This window comes from Glycine soja, chromosome 18 (genome assembly GCF_004193775.1).
Source record: "Glycine soja cultivar W05 chromosome 18, ASM419377v2, whole genome shotgun sequence".
Lineage (NCBI taxonomy): Eukaryota > Viridiplantae > Streptophyta > Magnoliopsida > Fabales > Fabaceae > Glycine > Glycine soja.
The window spans coordinates 53,378,878-53,397,924 of record NC_041019.1 but is presented as its reverse complement, the minus strand read 5'-3'; the positions used below and the strand labels follow the sequence as shown (position 1 = coordinate 53,397,924).

The window sequence follows — 19,047 nt, the reverse complement described above, 5'->3', positions numbered from 1 at the left end:
TGTGGCTAAGATATTAGCAAAAAGATTGAAGAAGGTGTTGCCAGCAATTATAGACGAAAGACAGACTGCCTTCATAGGGGGTAGACATTTGCTGCACAACGTGCTTATCGCAAATGAAGCAATTGAGGAAGCAAAAAGGTGCCAAAAGCCGTGCATGGTGTTCAAAGTAGACTATGAAAAGGCATATGATTCAGTTTCGTGGGATTTTCTAATATACATGCTGCGGAGGTTGGGATTCTGCTCCAGGTGGATTAATTGGGTTGAGGGGTGCCTCAAATCTGCTACTATCTCGGTATTGGTGAATGGTAGTCCCTTGGCTGAATTCAGCCCGCAAAGAGGACTCAAACAGGGGGACCCACTAGCACCCCTCTTGTTTAATATTGTTGTTGAAGGCTTAAATGGATTGATGAGAGAAGCAGTGGAAAAGAACCTATTCAGAGGATTCTTAGTAGGAAGAAACAACGTAGAAATCAGCATTCTACAATATGCTAATGCTACAATATTTTTCGGTGAGGCATCAATGGAAAATGTCAAGGCAATCAAAGTCATCTTGAGGAGCTTTGAACTCGTATCGGGGCTTAAAATTAATTCCGTAAAGAGCAGTTTTGGGGCAATCGGGAAGCCGGAACAATGGAAGAAGGATGCTGCAAAATATTTGAACTGCAGATTGTTGTCCATACCGTTCACATACTTGGGTATCCCAATTAGGGCAAACCCAAGGCGTTGCGAATTGTGGGATCCTATCATCAAGAAGTGCAAGAGAAAGCTAGTAACATGAAAACAAAGACACATTTCATTTGGGGGCAGAGTGACTCTTATAAAGTCAGTCCTAACATCTATTCCTATTTATTTCTTTTCGTTTTTCAGAGTTCCTAACAGAGTTGTGGATAAGCTAGTGAGTATACAACGCCGATTTTTTTATGGGGAGGAGGACTCGAGCAAAAGAAGATTGTGTGGGTCAAATGGGATACAATGTGTCTCCCAAAAGAAAAAGGGGGATTAGGAATCCGGGACATCAAGAGCTTCAATCTAGCTTTGCTGGGAAAATGGATATGGAGTCTGTTTCACCACCAAGGGGAACTCTAGGCCCGGGTATTGGATTCAAAATACGATGGCTAGAGTTGTATGGATGACGAAAGAAGAGGCAGCAATGAATCTTTATGGTGGCAAGACTTAAAGTCATTGTTTCAGCCATCGCAAAATGGTAATTTCTTTCAAAATGGAATTGCCTGGAGGGTGGGGTGCGGAGATAGGGTCAGGTTTTGGGAGGATAGATGGATTGATGATGATAATCCACTAAGACTAAAATACCCTAGGCTATACCACATTTCCTGCCAGCAAAAACAGCTCATTCAGCACATGGGAAGTCACACAACTGCAGGCTGGGAGTGAAATTTTATATGGAGGAGATCTATGTTTGACAATGAAATTGACATGGCTGCTAGATTCTTGGGGGATATAGAAGGTAGTTTAATCCATCCAGATCGACGAGACAACTAGGTGTGGAAAGCTGATTCAAGTGGTCAATATTCAGTGCGGAGTGCATATAATCTGCTGATGGGGGAATCAATAGATGAGAATCAGGATGGAGTTTTTGAGGAGTTATGGATTTTAAAGATCCCAACCAAAACATCCTTTTTCACTTGGAGATTAATTAGAGATAGACTGCCAACAAAATTAAACCTGCAAAGGAGGAATGTAGAAATCAATGATTTACTATGCCCATTCTGTGGGAACAATGAGGAGGATGCAGCTCATCTATTCTTCAACTACAGTAAAACCCTCCTTCTATGGTGGGAATCTTTGTCTTGGGTAAACATCTCAGGTGCTTTCCTACAAAACCCGAGACATCATTTCCTCCAACATGCTTATGGGGGATATCCTGGACTAAGGGCTCATAGATGGAAGTGTTGGAGGATAGCATTAACCTGGACTATTTGGCAGCATAGGAATCGGATAGTTTTCTCAAATGAGAGCTTTAATGGTAGCAAACTGATGGATGAGGCAATCTTCTTGTGTTGGTCATGGTTTAGGAATCTGGAAAAAGGTTTTGTAATGCATTTTAATCAATGGTCGAGTAATCTATCAGAGGGATTTTGTAATCAGGGGAGGGAAGCATGCATAGGACCTGGGTAGCCTATAGCTTACAATGTAAGCAGCTTATGGTTAGCTAATTCGACTGTTCAAGTTCGTATTAGGAAACCATGTGTCTGTTGAAATCCAAAAATTTGTAATCTTAGTACCCCTAGTACTTATTTATATATTCTAATTTATCTTTGCTGATAAAAAAAAACTATAAACTGACTAACCACTAACTATAGTATTTAGAATAACAGCTAAGTAAAAAATACACTACGAGTAATGTATACTCTTATATTTCCTCTTTCTCTATTTTTTCTAATTTCTATTTTGTTTTATTATTGTATAACTGTTATGTTTTCAGATTATTTTTTTTCTGGCTTCCTCTTATGGAGAATTTTGGGCTTTCCACCATCCACCATTAATAACAACATTGATGACAACATGATAGGTTCCAAACAACATACTTCCTAAAGAATTTAAAGAATAAGAGGTCTCTTCCAAATTTGTGATGATGAGACAAGTGTACTGTCAAGGACCAACTATACTAAAAGCATAACCTGTAAGGTAAAAACTCATGATTGGTGGTATATCTATCAGGAAAAACCCAAGTTCCGCATTGACTAAAAATAGTGCAAGAATAGTATATATACATGAGTTTGTGCATGGATAAAGCAGGTTTGCTCTTCATTGTACTAAAATTTAAGTTTTATTAGAATGAGAGAGGATTGAACTCCTAAAAGGATTAAGCAGTTACATTTACATCTGCTCATGAATGGTTTTATATTGAATGTTTTCATACTAAACAGTAACATGTTTAGTTGGGAAACAATGCAAAACAGCATCAAAATAAAAAATGATATGGTACCAAACACAATTTCTGTAACAATCAAAACAGAAGAACTGGAGAAGTAAATACTGAAGAGCTCATAATGGATGCATAAACTTACCTTAGTCGCTGCTCTCTTGTGCTAGATCCACCAACAATAGAAAGCCACTCTGCACAATGAATAGTCGCTTCAATATCCTGGACACAATGAGCAGCACAGAGCAGTATGAATTACTCTATAAAACCAGAAATCATGCAAACAAAAAATATGGACAATAGAAGGGAAATTCCAGCAGACTGATACTATGCGATGACTAAGGCTGTGTTTGGAAATCCATTTCGAGCCTTCTAAACAAAAGATCCCACTTTCCAAAGCAGCAAACATAGAAGGAAGGGAGGAGATGGATTGGCATTTAGTTGAACACGATTGAGTTCCAAACACACACCAAGAAGTCCCACAATATTTCAACAGTTAATTGCTGCTCCATGTAGAAATTCCAGGTCCAGGACAAAAGTTTAATTAAAATGACTTATGACTACACTATGTGGTAACTAAGTAAAATATAATTAAAATGAAATTTCAATACTTCATTGATAATCCATCGCTCAAAGAGAACAGGTTTAGAGAATATCCAAAAGATTTTCATTTTATAACCAGGACAAGATATGCTATCAAATACAAGAAGCTCTGTTACATTTTTCAACCTCAGACCCCCAGTATTCATTTAGTTTCTTTATTTAGAAGACATAAACCCCCAGTTGTATTTTTCTCTTCACTCGAATGAAATTTCTTCCTTTACCATGAAGGGAAAAAGAAAAAGAAGAAAACAGTCTTTTGTACATCTTAAAGCCCAAATAAACCCAAGTGAATCAAAAAATGATTTACATATTCATTGCAAGTTCAAGAAATGTCCAATATTTGATGTTCAACAGTTACGACCCCAGCCAATGAAACAAAGATTTAGTAAAGAAAAAGGAAACAGGCAAGCATACTGCTGCATGTGCATGCTGTCAACAGCAACATGATTAAAAAGAAAATTGGGTAAGAATTGGCAGTAACGTCAATTGGGTAGACATGAAAGAAGTAAGCAATTCTAACAAATATCAACCTTCCATCCATCCTTTTGGCGCATTGAATGCTCTAGCATGATACTAAGGAAATTATGAATAAGGTCTTCTATGTCTCCAATGGTTGTTGAATCGGATAATTTACTTGAACCCACCTGTCAAACAGTTGAACAAAAGTACACAAGTAGCAGAGTTAAAGAATCTTCACAAGAACCTAAAATATGTGTCTGTAGTACACAGGAAGATGGCATGAATTTTTGGTCTATGTATGACAAAAAGATTAAAGAGACAAAGACAACCAAAAAACAAAGAGAGATGGAAAAAGTATAAGAACTTTTTTTTTGCTTCACATTATTACCTCATAGTTAGAGATCAGGACTTCCAGAATCCACTCAGGCCATTCCTCCATGCTTGTCAGACTGCTTCTATTTTCAGGATGACTGCAAGCCAGAAATAGAAGATCCTGAAATCATACACAACCAGCTCAAAACTAGGTGGTGTTATAAATATATCAAGTAGGAATATATCCATAATTGGAAGTCTCACTTCCTCTGACAAAGTTCTATTAGCAAATTTTCTATATGGCTGTGGCATATACATGAACCTTTCTTAAGCTAACTCTGATACAGAGTACTTAAGGCCACAAAAGAACAGAACCACTCTCATAGCATCTGAAAGAAATTGAGAGAGATTCTAAAAACGGAACTTAAGATACAATACCCCCTATTAATTGTTCTATTTGATAAGAGAAGAAAATGTATAGGAAAGAAGGACTATGTCAAAACATAAGGAGAAAATATTCTCCTTTTTTTATCCCTTTGTGTGTCTGCCAGCGGGACTCTGAAAGAATCCATGTGATATGTTAGAAATCAGGATTTGAAAACAAGAGTAAAAAAAATCTTGATTGCAAAAGAACAGAAAATAGGAGAGATATGCTCATATTCTCCTCCAAGGTTTTCCCCTTCACAAACAATTTCTCATTTCAGTTTCACAAAGAGCAAAAGCTTATTTACAAAAGATACAAGGTAGAATGCCAATGCCTCTTACCTAACAACCTCCTCCTATTTATTTACCTCTCAAATCCCCTCTAACTGACTAACCCTTCTACTAACAAACTGTGAGGTAAACCCCTAACAGAGAATGCTGTAATTTGTATTATGTAATCAAAGGCAAATACAAGATAAATGAGAGCAAGCTCCTCCCCAAGTCAGAGAAAAACATGACCGCCAATTGATTCTTAATTCCACCATATCCCCCACTCTCTTGTTTTCTCCCTTAAAACAGAATTGTCACTCTCTCTCTCTCTTCTAACTAACTTCCACTAACTCTGAGAGGACACAATTGTCCTTTTGGGCCTATGGGAATAAACCTTAAAAGGTTCCCAGTATTGGGAAGACTGATTCCTATCACAAACTACAATAACTGTCCTAACAAACTCCCTAACTCCTAACTGTTGAGCATTGATCGGGGCAGGGATTCCAAGAAAATGAGAGGAAGAGTGACAAAGCTAGAGAAAACAGAGAGATCTGAGGTGCAATCCGAACTCTGTTACAGACAAGAGTATTCTCTTAACTGAGATCAATTGCAATATAAGTTATAGTTATCTTTCCGACTGATAACAGAAATCACAAGTCAGTTAAAACTAACTCTAAATGTAACAGGTAACAGAAGTACTACACAAGCATATGACTAGCTATTCTAAGTAAAACATCATCGAAGGGGGGGACAACTGCCACTAATCATGGTTAAAATAAGAGAAAAATGTAGATAATACCAAGCAATTGTGTCATTAGTTTTACTTTTAGTGCTGTACCAGCCTAGTTCAAGAAAAGTCGTGTTCCACCATTATCTTTCAACTCTTAAAATAACAGCAAACTTAAGGCCTAATAAAATCTATAAAATACCAGAAATCCAAATGCATAAATTTAGCAGGATGTAACTGCTCCTAACTTTCTGCCCTAAACTGTCAACATTTTTTTTTATCAGCAAAAGTAATATATATATATATATATATATATATATATATATATATATAAAGGAGTACCAGAGGTACTAAAGTACATAAATAGGAAAGCTCATACGAATGGTGCCTGAAAACAGACTGAACATAGTCTGAGAAGGAACCAAGCTATGGCTACAATTTAGAATCTACCCCTACTGCTATTGTATTTGTTCTGTCCTCTGCTGATAAAGGAATCTACCCCTAAACTGTCAACATGATAGTTACCATTCAACTTATTCAAATAATATATAACTAGTGCAGAGAGATGAGAGAGAGTGAAACTGAGAGAGAGACAGAGAGAGAGGGAAGGAGAGTGAGTGGACCACTTTGATCAGAGGAAGAGGAAGACAGAGAGAAGGGGAGAGAACGAGAGAGGATCCCAAAACAAACTACGTTTACACCAGGCCTGGATAACCTCAAAGGTATCACCATGCAAACTGGAGGGAGAAGGATGATATCACAACATTCTACTTCACAAGTTTCCCTGAACACACAACAGAGAAGGATCTCTGGGCCAAGTTCAAGAAATGGGGGGATGTGAGGGAGATCTTCATCCCCAACCATAGGAACAAAGGGGGTAAAAGATATGGATTCGTAAGGTTCAAAGGGATATCCGATGAACGCAAATTAGAAAGACAGCTTGATAATATCATAGTTGATGGACTCAAGCTGTATGTCAACGTTCCAAAGTATGGGAGAGGAAAGATGAAGTTCGAGGAGTATACTGCCAAACCTAGGACCCAAACGGAAGGACACAACAATGAAGTGACAAATGCGCGACACATGGCAATGCAATACAGGACCCCTCTCAAGTCATATGCGAAGGTGGTATCCACTACCAAAACGGATGTCGGACAGAGGAAGCACCTCCAACCTCCACACCCCAGACATATTGAGTCACAATCGTCGGTCCAACTTGAAGTTGCAGTGGGGGAGAGGAAATGGCACAGACGCATGGGTGGGACGGCTAAAGAAACTAGGGGCATTCGAAAGAATCGAGGACGACCTACCCTGGGAGATAGGAGAAAACGTGGAGCCAAAATATATCGGCGATAACATGATACTCCTCCTTGGGCTCTAGGATTCCAAAGCAGAGGAAATCATCAACGAAGAAACCCAACACGGCACATCACCATTTCACTCTCTAGAAAAGTGGAATCCGACGATGAGGTCGGGCTATAGGTTGATATGGGTCCAATGCTGGGGAGTCCCTCTAGAAGTATGGGACATAGGAAACATTCGAAAAATAGTGGCCGCAGTTTTTTTTTTTTTTTGCTCAGCAAAAATAGGATGTTATTAAGAAGAATAGTACCAGAGGTACTAGAAAGATACATGTTTAAAGTAACTGAATATCTAGTTCTTGTGTATTCACAAAACCAAGCTATTGTAGTTGCAGGAAATACATGATTACAAAAGCTCCAAACCCCATCTAGCTAGTGAAAGCTTCCTTTAAGTTTGAGGACCATTGATTGAAATGTGTATTAAAATCCTTCTCCATGGTTTTGACCCACGTCCAAAGTAGCAGAACCGCATCATCCAACAGTCTACTTCCATTAAACGTGTGGTTTTGGAACACTATTTTGTTTCTGTGTTTCCAAATTGGCCATGTCAAGGCGATCCACCAACATTTCCATCTTGTGGAATTCTTTACTTCAGCTGTCGCAATTGTGTGCTGTAGGAAATGGTCTCTTGGGTTTTGTGGCATTGCTGTTGAGACACTAACCCAGGACAAAGACTCCCACCATAAAGGTAGGGTACTGCTGCAGTTGAAGAATAAGTGATGAGCCTCTTCTTCTTTAAGTCTGCAAAGTGGGCACATGGTGTCATTCAGCATCACCTGTCTTCTTGTAAGGTTAATTGGTAATCTATCTCTTATCAGCCTCCAAGCAAATACAGCTGATTTAATTGGGATTTATAGCTTCCATAGGTCCCCAAAGTCAGAAATCTGGGTTGCCCCCATTAGTTCTCCCCAAACCAGATCATACCCACTTTTTGAAGAGTAATGTCCGGTTTGATCATGCTTCCAAATCCAATTGTCCTGCCTGTGAGGTTGAACTTGTTGCTGTGATAATTCCCCAATGAAAGTGTCCGCCAATGCTATTTCAGATTCAAAGAGATCCCTCCTCCAGTTGAAATTCTATTCCCATCCGTTGTTGTTGCTGGTCCCCATGTGCATAATGAGTGCCTTCTGTTGACATGAGATATGATACAGCCTTGGATACTTCTCCATTAGAGGAATAGAGTTGGATGTTCAAGGATCCTCCCAAAATCTGAATTTGTCACCCCCCCACCTTCCAAACAGTGTCCTTTTTTATTACTAAATTCTGCTGCTGTTGCTGAATTAAGATCGGGTCCTTCCACCACAAGGATTGTTGATTTCCTCTTGAGCCTTCCTCCAATGCCTTCCATCCGCCATACTTTGATTCAATAATTTTTGCCCATGGCTCCTCCTGCTTAGAGAATAGATCCCATCTCCACTTCCCCAATAGAGCTGCATTAAAAGTCCTAGGGTTTTTAATTCCAAGGCCGCCTTTGTCCTTTGGTTGACATACCGTCTTCCAATTGACCCAAGCAATCTTCCTCTCTTCTGATCCCCCTCCCCATAGAAAACGTCTTTGGATGGCTTCTAATTTGGCAATTACCTTTGAAGGTATCCTGAAAAAAGAGAAAATAAATAGGAATTGTTGTTAGGACTGCATTAATGAGAGTGACTCTCCCCCCAAAGGATATGTGTTTGTGTTTCCAAGAGGCTAGTTTTCTCTCACATTTTCTAATTAGAGGATCCCAAAGTTCACTACGTCTTGGGTTATCCCCGATGGGGAGGCCCAAATAAGAGAAAGGCAAAGATAGGATTCTACAGTTAAGGTACTCAGCTGCCTCAAACCGTCATTGCTCTGGCTTCCCAATTACTCCAAAACTGCTCTTAGCAAAGTTTATCTTTAACCCGGATACAAGTTCAAAACTTCTTAGGATGGATTAAATTGTCTTGACATTCTGCATTGTAGCTTCCCCAAAAAATATTGTGTCATCTGCGTACTGTAGTATGTTAATTGGTATGTTGTTTTTCCCAACCAGGAAGCTGCTACATATTCCTTTATCCAGTGCTTCTCTCATCAAGCCAGTTAACCCTTCAGCTACAATATTGAAAAGGAGAGGCGCGAGTGGGTCACCTTGTCTAAGACCTCTTTGAGGTAAGAATTCATTTGTAGGACTACCATTAACCAGGACAGAAATCGAGGCGGATTTAAGGCATCCCTCGGTCCAACAAATCCACTTAGGACAGAATCCAAGTCTCTTCAACATATCTGATAGGAAGGCCCAGGATACTGAATCATAGGCTAGTTCATAGTCTACTTTGGCCGTAGTTGGTGACCTTATCGACGTCGACGATGATGTTGAAGAGTTGAGAAGGTTAGATAGGGCCAAAATTCTAATAAGAACTCCATGGAGATCACTTTTCCATCACACAGTCACAGTTAAGATCGGTGGGGAGGTACATAATGTGTACATCATTGAAGAGGGGTTGAGTGACGTCGGAACGCGCACCTACCTTGATCAAAGAGCCACAGACTCATCAGAAGACATCGAGTCCGATGACAATGACAGCGACTCACTGTTTACAGAACGTCATCAACCCATATCTTCCGGCACCCACCAAACAGCCTCGACGGCGACCAGAAGGATGTCGCTGACAGCAAATAGCTCCTGCTTTTATCCAAAAGTCCTCGAGCCAGGGAGAACACAGTGGGTAATGCACAACGAAGCTGGGCACAAATACCCAATATCGACAATCGTGCGCAGACAGACATGGAAATAGCAAAGAAGCAGAAATCTGTGGCACATTCTATCGCAGAGTCAGTGGCTCATATTGGTGAAGATAATATGCATGAGGCACCAGAGAAGAAAGGTCAGGGGAGCAGAGAAATGTTGTCAGTAGCTGATGGATGTTCAAGTTACGCAGGAAAGGAAAGAGCCGTTGAGCCTGCCCAAGGTCATATGGGAGTTGACCACGAAAATCCCAACAGGTCACAAATGCACTCAAAAATGCCACGTAATACCCAAACTAATGAGATTGTGCCAATTTCTGAGGTGGGCCTTATTAACCACACAACAGCCAGCCCACCACATCATGAAAACACCAACATGTATCTAATGTCCTCAAAAGTGGCACGTGACACTCAACCTGTTGAAGACGGGCCAACTACTGAGGTGGGCCTTACTAACCACACCAGTGCCAACAACTCACAACACAACAATGCCAGCCCATCTCATCAAACAACTGAGGGCAGAAGGGAGTGGAAGGTGTTTGTTAGGAAAAGGTGGTGCAAACAGAAGGAGGCCCAACAGAGTGTGAATCACCTCAAATTGGGCGAGACTAACCCACTTACCCATCAGGAATCTATAATGGGCGCGGCTACAACATCAGCAGCAGCTACAGGTTATCCATCACACATATCTTCCATGGACAGAGGAGCATCACAACAAATCATAGAAAACAATCCAATGTTGCTTTTAAAATCTAAGGGACCCAACGAAGGCCAGATTGAAGAGGCATCATCTCAATGGGAGCTCACAAAAATCATGGGGGTGTCTAGCGATTCAGACCTGGTCATAATCATCAACAAAATCATTGATATGGAGAACAGAGACAAGAAGAAGGCAGAGGAATTGGGAGACAGACACACTTTATCATGAATATTGTATCCTACAATGTCAGAGGGCTTGGGAGAGGGGTCAAATGGGCTGCAATAAGGAGGTTGGTCAGGAAACACAAAGTAGACATGTTATGCTTTCAAAAAACCAAGAAGGAGCAAATCGATAAGGCTATGTGCCAGGTTATGTGGGGTGATTTGGATGTTGGATGGGAATATCAGCCAGCAATAAATACAGCTGGAGGACTACTGTGTATTTGGAATGAACAAGCTTTCAAAGCGGAACAAAGGGTAAGGGGAAGAGGCTTCATCCTACTGGAAGGAGTTTGGACCCAAGAAAATCAGAAAGCATCTGTAGTAAACATATATTCCCCATGTGATAGTCAAAACAAGCGGGAACTATGGGATTCACTCAAGCAGCTGAGACAACATGATCCTGAAGGATTGTGGTGCTTCCTTGGTGATTTCGACAGCATCAGGCACCACTCTGAAAGAGAGGGTGTGTCTCATAGGGGAGTGGAAGCCAACAACATCAATGATTTCAATGAATGGATAGCTGACATAGACTTCGAAGAAATACCTAGTGTGGTAAGAAAATTCACGTGGTTCAAACCAAACACGACTGCTAAGAGCAAATTAGACAGGTTCCTTGTATCCCACAAATGGCTTCACAAATGGCATGGCTTCACAAATGGCCAGGTTGCACCAGTTTCACCTTGGACAGGAACTTTTCAGACCATTGCCCCATTCTACTTAGTGCTAAAATCATTGATTGGGGGCCAAAACCGTTTAGGATGTTTGATTGCTGGTTGAAGGATAAATCTTTTGAACAAATAGTCAGAGAGTGTTGGACAAATACACAATCAAGGGGCTGGGGGAACTTTGCACTCAAAGTAAAAATTAAAAAACTCAAGGAGGCAATGAAGGTGTAGAACAGGGAGCAATATGGAGATATACTCAAGAAGGTACAAAGAATTGAGGCAGATCTAAACAGTCTGGAAGATGTAAGTACTAACAGACAGCTAACCTCTCATGAATTGATGACCCACAAAAAACTACAGGAGGAATTATGGTTAGCGGCACATTCACATGAGTCTTTGATGAGACAAAAGGCGAGAGTAAGATGGATTAAGGAGGGGGGCTGTAATTCACACTACTTCCACTTGTTGTTGAACTCTAGACACACAAATAATGCATTTAAAGGAGTACTCATTGATGGATCATGGGTAGATGACCCCATAAGAGTGAAAGAGGAGGTTCGCAGCTTCTTCAACAATAGATTCATCAAACCTGAGCAGCGCAGACCAGTCCTTAATGGAACCAGATTCTGTGGTATTGGACAGCAGCAAAACGACATGTTGGTGGGAAGTTTTCTTGAGGAAGAAATAAGGGCGACAATATGGGATTGTGGAAGTGAAAAAAGCCCAGGACCGGATGGTTTAAACTTCAAATTCATAAAACAATTTTGGAAGTTATTAAAGTCTGACATCACCCGGTTCCTTACTGAATTCCATGCAAATGGGGTCTTCCCGAGGGGCAGCAATGCATCCTTTATTGCTCTGATCCCAAAGCTGAAAGATCCACAAAATCTTAATGAATATAGACCTATCTCACTAATAGGTTGTGTTTATAAGATTGTGGCTAAGCTCCTAGCGAATAGATTGAAGAAGGTGATGCTAGATATAATTGATGAGAGACAGTCAGCATTCATAAGTGGAAGACAATTGTTGCACAGCGTGCTGATTGCTAATGAGGCAGTGGAGGAAGCGAAGAGGTGCTATAAGCCATGCCTAGTGTTCAAAGTGGACTATGAAAGAGCATACGACTTAGTCTCGTGGGTTTTCTTATCATATATGATGAAGAGACTAGGATTCTACCCCAAGTGGATATGCTGGATAGAGTGATGTCTTAAATCAGCCTCGGTCTCTATTCTGGTTAATGGCAGCCCCACACATGAATTCATTCCACATAGAGGCCTAAGGCAAGGTGACCCACTAGTGCCTTTACTTTTCAATATTGTTGCGGAAGGTTTAACTGGTCTAATGAGAGAAGCACTGGATAAGAACCTCTTCAGCAGCTTCCTTGTGGGAAAAAACAAAACACCAGTTAACATATTACAGTATGCAGATGATACCATATTTTTTGGTCAAGCCACAATGCAGAATGTGAAGGCAATTAAGTCCATATTGAGAAGTTTCGACCTTGCATCTGTTAAAGATAAATTTTGCAAAGAGCAGCTTTGGGGTAATAGTGAAATCTGATCAATGGCGGAAGGAGGCGGCTGAATACCTTAATTGTAGAATCTTGTCCTTGCCATTCAAGTATCTGGGTATCTCCATTGGGGATAACCCAAGACGTAGTGAGTTTTGGGACCCTATAATCAGAAAATGTGAGAGAAAACTAGCCACATGAAAACACAGACACATATCCTTCGGGAGAGAGTGACTCTCATTAATGTAGTACTAACAATAATTCCTATTTATTTTTTCTCCTTTTTCAGGGTTCCTTAAAAAATAATAGTCAAATTGGAAGTCATTCAGCGAAGATTTCTATGGGGAAGGGGACCGGAGCATAGGAAGATCACATGGGTCAATTGGAAGACAATTTGTCTACCAAAAGACAAAGGTGGCCTTGGCATCAAAGATCTCAGGACCTTTAATTCAGCTTTGTTGGGGAAATGGCATTGGGATCTCTTTCACAAGCAGGAGGAACCATGGGCCAAAATAATTTACTCGAAGTATGGTGGGTGGAGGACATTGGAGGAAGGAAGAAGAGGCAGTCATGAATCCACATGGTGGAAGGACCTGGTCACAATACAGCAACAGTAGCATAACAATGTAATTAAAAGGGAAACAACATGGAAGATGAGTGGGGGTGATAAGTTTAGATTTTGGGAGGATCGTTGGACAGATAATGATTTACCATTAATGGAGAAATACCCAAGGCTGTATCAAATCTCATGCCAACAAAAGCAAATCATCATGCAGATGGGGAGCAACACGAACACCGGATGGGAATGGAAGTTCAACTGGAGGAGGCCTCTTTTTGATTGCAAAGTAGCAATGGCGGATACTTTTCTTGGAGAGATATCACAGCAGCAAATACGCCCTCAAAGGGAAGATAACTGGATTTGGAAACCTGACCCATGTGGACATTATTCAACAAAAAGTGGGTATGACCTGATTTGGGGAGAATTAATGGGGGCAGACCAGAATTCTGACTTTGTGGAGCTATGGAAACTCAAAATTCCAGCCAAATCAGCAGTGTTTGCATGGAGGTTAATCAAGGATAGACTACCAACAAAGATAAACCTTAGAAGGAGACAAGTGATGGTAAATGATATGCTGTGCCCTTTCTGCAAAATTAAAGAGGAGGAGGCTGCTCACTTATTCTTCAATTGCAGCAACATCCTCCCTCTATGGTGGGAGTCATTGTCCTGGGTTAACCTTGCTACAGCACTGCCTCAAAACCCTAGGGATCACTACCTGCAGCATGGAAACGGGACTGCTGATGGAAAGAAGTCCACAAGATGGAAATGCTGGTGGATTGCTCTAACATGGACAATTTGGCAGCACAGAAATAAAATAGTTTTCCAAAATGCAAGTTTTGATGCAAGCAAAATGCTGGACGATGCAATTCTCTTAATCTGGACGTGGATCAAATCCATGGAGAAGGATTTTGCACTACATTTTAACCAATGGTCCTCTAATCTAAAGGAAGGATTTAGTAACTAGGAGGGGATGGGTGATGCTGAATTTATGTAACTTAATGTGGATCTAGCTTGGTTCTATGAAAAACTGGAACCAGATGGATCCCTATCTCATGTTATGTAATTATAGTACTACTGGTACTACTACAGCTTAATAAAATATATATTTTTGCTGAGCAAAAAAAAAAAATTTAGCAGTACATCAATGAACAAGTAAGCTATATTGAGAAGTCCACTTACATGCAACAAGCAAGAGCAAAAACACATGAAACAGCAGACACCTCATAAATCAAATTAAATGCAATTTATAAACATTAGATGCATGTTGTAAAAAATGAGCACTGTTAGGCTAATACCTGCAGTGCTCTGCTCTGTAGTGGCCTAGGTGCAAATGGAAGGGAACGCAAAAGCACCAATAAAAGTTGTGAATGCTCAAAGCGATGACCAGAATCATAAAAGTTTAGCCCATCCTCTGCAGAAGAGGCATTGATCTGAAATGGAAAGAAAGGAAACCAAAAGAACAAGGAAAATGAAAACATCAGCTCAAGAGGATATTATTACCATTTAGAAACTTGATCACCTAATGACATTTTTCAAATGCAAACATATTAATATTGTTGAATATTTATGCAGATATGCTGAAAATTTTAAGAACAATATATAAGCTTATAATGGTAAAAAATGAATGGGCTTATACTGAATAAAGCATGGCAAAGACATTGCAGATATAACTTTTATATAAAAAAATAAAAAGAAAAGATAGTTGCCATTTGCACAACATTATATGAATATAGAGTAGGGAAATGATGAAGGAAGGTAGCCATACCGAGGCAGCCAACAAAGCTGTGTAAACATTGTTAGTCATTAGCCTGTTGGGTGCTGCTTGAAAAGCCTTCTGTAAAGCATAAAGTAGAAGAGAAACCTTGTCTTCAAACATAGTACCACCTTTGTCATGGAGTCCAACACCCAAAAGGTTGCTTGTTGTATCAGGACCAGCACGGGAACCAAATCTCAGATGTCCTGAAGCTACTAAAGCACCTAAGAGACCTATGATCCCAACAACAATGCCATCACTTTTATCAACATTGTAAACATTTTTTCTAGCACTGTCTGCACTAATGGATAGACTTATGCCTCCCAAATTCTTGGCAGAAGGAATTTCAGAGGCAAATATCCTGTCACTGTTAACATCAGGAGAACTAGGATCAGGGCTACTACCACTATCAACAGATAGAAAACCTTGGTCATTGTCTTGTATGATGGCTTCACTTTTGTCCTTTGACCCATCATCCTCCTGACTTCCTTTTGTCATTTCATTACCACTATCAATCTCAGATTTTTGAGGTTCAGGATTCATTGACAATGATTCCAGAACACAACTATCTCCAGCTTTAGCTTCCCTCTGGAGCAGAACAAGAAGAGTTTCTATGCCACCACATGCTAGGAATTCTTCCGCAAATGTGTGAGCTCTAGATGTATTTGGCTGGACAACCAACCTGTAGAAAAGATGCAACACCCTAGCAACCTGAAAATGAGGAAATAATAAATTAGTACAGTTTTATCTAAAAAATAAAAAAAATAAAAATCAAACCAAAGCATAATTGTATTATATGTGGCATTCAAGATTTTACAAACTTAAAAAGAATAACTTAACATGAGATTCATAATAGCCAGAACATGCATATTACTTGCATTAAATATGTCAGTCTAACACACAATATACAGCAAAATATAACAACCTATTAGTAACCTGGAATTACTAGAGGTATTCAGCCAGCTGGGTGTTTCACAAACTGCTGGCCTTACTGTGCCATATGAAATGCAGCTCAATGCATGGCTCCCACAAGTGTGGGGTTTAAACTGAAATAGATGTACACGACCTTACTATCATGAGTGAAGAGACTGATACCATGAATAGATCCCACAACCACCATCACCACGTCGCAGTGCTCTCAATTAGAAGCCACGGAGCCATGGCAGCACCATCCCATGATGGCATTGCAGTAGTTGAACAAAATTCCATTAGACATCAATGGCATTGCAAGTTTTTCATTGAAGCCGCCTTTGCCATATGAGGCCATGGCAGAAAAGGCGGTTTAGGTCCTATTCTTTCAAAAGAAACCTAAGTGTTTTGGTTAAGTTGTTAAGGGACTCAAATAACCTTAACAACTTGTTCTACAGACGAACAACCTCTGCTCTACAAAACTGAATGAACTGTGCAACCATATCCTCGAACTCCACTGATTGTGCAACCAGCCCATCTGTGCTTCCTCTCCCCCTGTTCTGGACTTTAATTTTCTCATGTAACCTCTCCAGCCAATTGTGCCTTCTCTTTCTTTGTTCTCTTGATTTCTGGTTAATGTTCCTCTCAGTTCACCGGAGCCATTATTTCCTCAGTTCATCTATGGTCCTTCTACACATTATTCCCTTTTTTTTTTTTTTTTGGAAGGCAGAAAATATATATATCATTAATAGGTAAAACAGTACCAGAGGTACCAAATAGTAGAAATACAAGGCACCAGAGTGCTACCCTCCAAAATAACACACATACTCAACAGAAAACATTCAGACCCAAACCCATCTAGGCAAGAAAAGTAGACACATTATTCCCTTTACATTGGTGATAGATACTTTGGCTAGAATATGTTACTAATTTATTGTTTGTGATATAGTTCTTATTTATTACATTCAACAATTCTTTTTGTATAAAATTCCTTATTCCCTTTACCAATGCTAAAAGACAATTCTCTCTTATTAAGCAAAAGCAACAGAAGAGAGATATAGATAAGGGATAGAGAGTGAGAAACAGTGGGTGGGAGAGAGTCAGATTGAGAGAGGATCCCCGTCGGAACTACGTCGGGAATAGGAATGGACAACGACAGAGCTACAATCGAGCAAACTGGAGGGACCAGAAAGACATAGCATCCTTCTACTTCACCCGATTCCCTGAGGATGCAACTGAGAAAGACCTGTGGTACCATTTCAAAAAGCTGGGCGATGTAAGGGAGATTTTCATCTCCAAACAACGAAACAAGAATGGTAGGAGGTATGGTTCTGCTAGATTTAAAGGGGAGGAGGATGTGCACAGTCTAGAAAGGAAACTAGACAACATCGTCCTTGGCAGGATAAAGATGTGTGCCAACATCCCAAAATTTGGGAGTCAGGTTTGAAAAGACAATACCAGAAGCTAAACGAGGGGAATATGATGAGCAAAATGAAAAGGAGGCACCCCGTCGAAGACACCCATACCCAAGAATGAATCAAGGTTCGTACGCGGAGGTCGTGGCGAGGAAAAATAGAAGCTCAAACCAAAGGAGAACATCAAACAACGAAAATCATAGCCGTGAAGGATTGCGATCATCGGTGTATCTCGACATACCACTGACGGGGAACAAGTGGCTCAACGATGCCTGGGTGGGGAGACAAAAAAATTTGGCGATGTTCGACAAAGTTGAAGACAACTTACTTTGGGACATCGGAACTGATATTTCACTGAAGTATATGGGGGACGATATGGTTCTGCTACTCGGCCTCACTAACGACAAAGCACAACAAATGATTGAGGAAGAAAACGAAGGAGGGGCTTCTCTGTTCCACTCCCTGGAGAAGTGGAACCCGAGGTTGCACACAGGGTACAAGTTGACTTGGGTCCACTGTTGAGAATCCCATTACTGGCCTGGGATACGAAGCAAATTAAGAAGATAGTGGCTAACATTGGGGACATGGTGGACGTGGACGACGACGTCGAGGAGGTTCAAAGGATGGACAGGGCACGGGTGCTTATCAAAACACCGTGGAGGTCAGTAATACAGCACACTGTCAACGTACACGTCCAAGGGGAGGTATATAGTGTACACGTAGTGGAGGAATGTGGAAACAGCTCAGACATATGTCATTGCTAGCGCAGGAGCGATTTCGGGTCATCGGAGGAACTAGAAACTGACAAAAGCGACGCCGGAACGCCGTTGAAGGAAATGATATGCAGGATGGAGAGGGAAGATGACTCGCAGTTCACGGTGGTGCCGGGAAACACCGACACGTTGACAACAACCACCCCAATCTCATCGTCGGGAACAAAGATCCACGAGCTCGCGCTTTTACCCGATGGACCAAAAGGAAATGCAAATCACGCTTTTACCCGTCGGGAACAACCACTTCAACCTCATTGTAGGTAAAGACATTATCCAGTGGGTACAGGATTCCAAGCAGACAAGGGACAGAGCTGACTACTCAACAGCTACCCACGAGGATCAGCCCGCGCGCCATCGCTTGGTCCCAGTTGACCGAGAAGGCAATACACACAAAAACGGTGGAGTGCAGAGCATGGGGAACATAATCCCTACAGAGAGGACTGAGCTAATGCAAGAAAAAGGAAACTGTGAAAGGGAAAGGAATTGAGGTATCTCGGGGAGAAAAATATTTAAATTAAAGGAGACACGTGACCCTGAGGGAGAGTTTAAAACTGGATTGGGCTTTGTTACCCACACCCCCACTGCAACAACACAACAACATATCTCTAGCCCACAAACAAACAAAGCTGACCCAACTAGTGCATGGCAGGTATACTCGCGAAAAAGGTGGTACAAAAAGCAACTCGACTTGGGCTGTGCAGCTGGTGTAATTTTAGACACAGCCACGGCTCTAATATTATCAAGCCCACAACAACACCATCAGGAGAACAAAGATAAGTGTGGTACTAACCAAGACA

General features: G+C 40.8%; 1 protein-coding gene across 1 annotated transcript in view; it reads right to left on the bottom strand.

Annotated features, from left to right (window-relative positions):
• Positions 1 to 19,047, bottom strand: part of LOC114397610 (BEACH domain-containing protein C2-like) — a 63,239-nt gene that overhangs the window by 29,442 nt on the left and 14,750 nt on the right. Inside the window, exons 4-8 of the mRNA XM_028359728.1 lie at positions 15,166 to 15,864; positions 14,696 to 14,830; positions 4,335 to 4,439; positions 4,018 to 4,131; positions 3,030 to 3,106 (exon numbers count right to left, since the gene is read on the bottom strand). Of these exons, the coding sequence (XP_028215529.1) occupies positions 3,030 to 3,106; positions 4,018 to 4,131; positions 4,335 to 4,439; positions 14,696 to 14,830; positions 15,166 to 15,864 (1,130 nt within the window). The remainder of the gene's footprint in view (positions 1 to 3,029; positions 3,107 to 4,017; positions 4,132 to 4,334; positions 4,440 to 14,695; positions 14,831 to 15,165; positions 15,865 to 19,047) is intronic.